General features: G+C 44.4%; 1 protein-coding gene across 1 annotated transcript; it reads left to right on the top strand.

Moving 5' to 3' along the window:
* Positions 1-5: 5 nt before the first annotated feature.
* Positions 6-1064, top strand: LOC108355985 (meiotic recombination protein DMC1/LIM15 homolog; the record flags this gene model as incomplete). Its single annotated transcript, XM_017607116.1, has 5 exons — positions 6-139; positions 189-283; positions 348-435; positions 499-596; positions 652-1064. Coding segments are annotated over 5 exons (828 nt in total), but the record flags the coding sequence as incomplete, so codon positions are not given.
* Positions 1065-1274: the final 210 nt, after the last annotated feature.

Raw genomic sequence — 1274 nt, 5'->3', positions numbered from 1 at the left:
GTCTGACGGACGCCAAAGTAGATAAGATAAAAGAAGCTGCAGCAAAACTCAGCAACGGTTGTGAATTCCTGACAGCTAACCAAGTTAGTGAGAAGCGAAAGTCAATCTTCAAAGTGTCCACTGGTTCCACTGACTTTGAGTAAGTTATTTTAGTTTTTATACTTTTTCTAATTCTATTTTTGTTCTAGCACACTTCTCAATGGCGGCATCGAAAGTATGGCCATCACCGAGGCGTTTGGTGAGTTTCGTACTGGAAAAACACAAATCTCGCATACTCTTTGCGGTAAGTGCAAAACAAGACAACAATTGTTTTCATTCTCTAACTGTGATGTTTACCACGATTTTAGTTACCTGTCAAATTGCAAACGGCAGCTTTGCTGGCGGAAAAGCTATCTTCATTGACACCGAGCAAACATTTCGACCTGATCGCCTCAGGTAAACATTTGGCACTTTTGATAATGAAAACCCGTTCATCGTTGTTTACTTTTCCGTTTTTAGGCAAATCGCAGCTCGGTTCAATCTCGACGAAGAGGCGGTACTGGAAAATGTGCTCTATATCCGAGCCTTCACTAGTGAGCACCAATACGAAATTCTCGGTATGGAACGTTTGGTACTCTTTATGATATAACTTCCAAATGACCTCCCTTTCAGACGCTGTCGCTGCCAAGTTCCACGAAGAGAGCGGCAACTTTAAGTTACTCGTCGTCGACTCGGTGATGGCACTCTTTCGTGTTGACTACACGGGCAGAGCTGAGCTGGCGGACCGACAGCAGAAGCTGGGGCAGTTCATGGCCCGTCTGCAGAAGATCTCCGAGGAGTACAACGTAGCCGTCTTCATCACCAACCAAATGACCGCCGACCCGGGTGCGTCAATGTCCTTTCAGGCCGATCCGAAGAAGCCCATCGGCGGGCACATTATGGGGCACGCCTCCACGGTGCGACTGAATCTGAAGAAGGGCCGCGGTGAGAATCGAATCGTCAAGGTCTACGACAGTCCCGACCTGCCCGAGAACGAGGCCACCTACTCCATCTCAATGGGCGGCATCTGCGATGGAAAAGACTAGGATTAGCTTTGAGGCGTGTTTTTGTTGTTGTTGTTTACCTCCTCAAAATCTACTTCACTCAGTTCACTTCTTTTTATTTCGATTTCTTTATCGATTCATTATCTTTTTAGTTATCTTTTACCAACACTTTTAACTAATTTTTATTCATCAATTTAAAACTTAACTAAAGTTTTTTACAAATCTGATTTATCTCTCTGAATACTTTCGATG

This window comes from Rhagoletis zephyria, unplaced genomic scaffold, assembly GCF_001687245.7.
Source record: "Rhagoletis zephyria isolate East Lansing unplaced genomic scaffold, Rhagoletis_zephyria_1.1 Rzeph_scaffold_52719, whole genome shotgun sequence".
NCBI lineage: Eukaryota > Metazoa > Arthropoda > Insecta > Diptera > Tephritidae > Rhagoletis > Rhagoletis zephyria.
The sequence above is the reverse complement of the archived record's forward strand: the minus strand, read 5'-3'. Positions and strand labels throughout refer to the sequence as shown.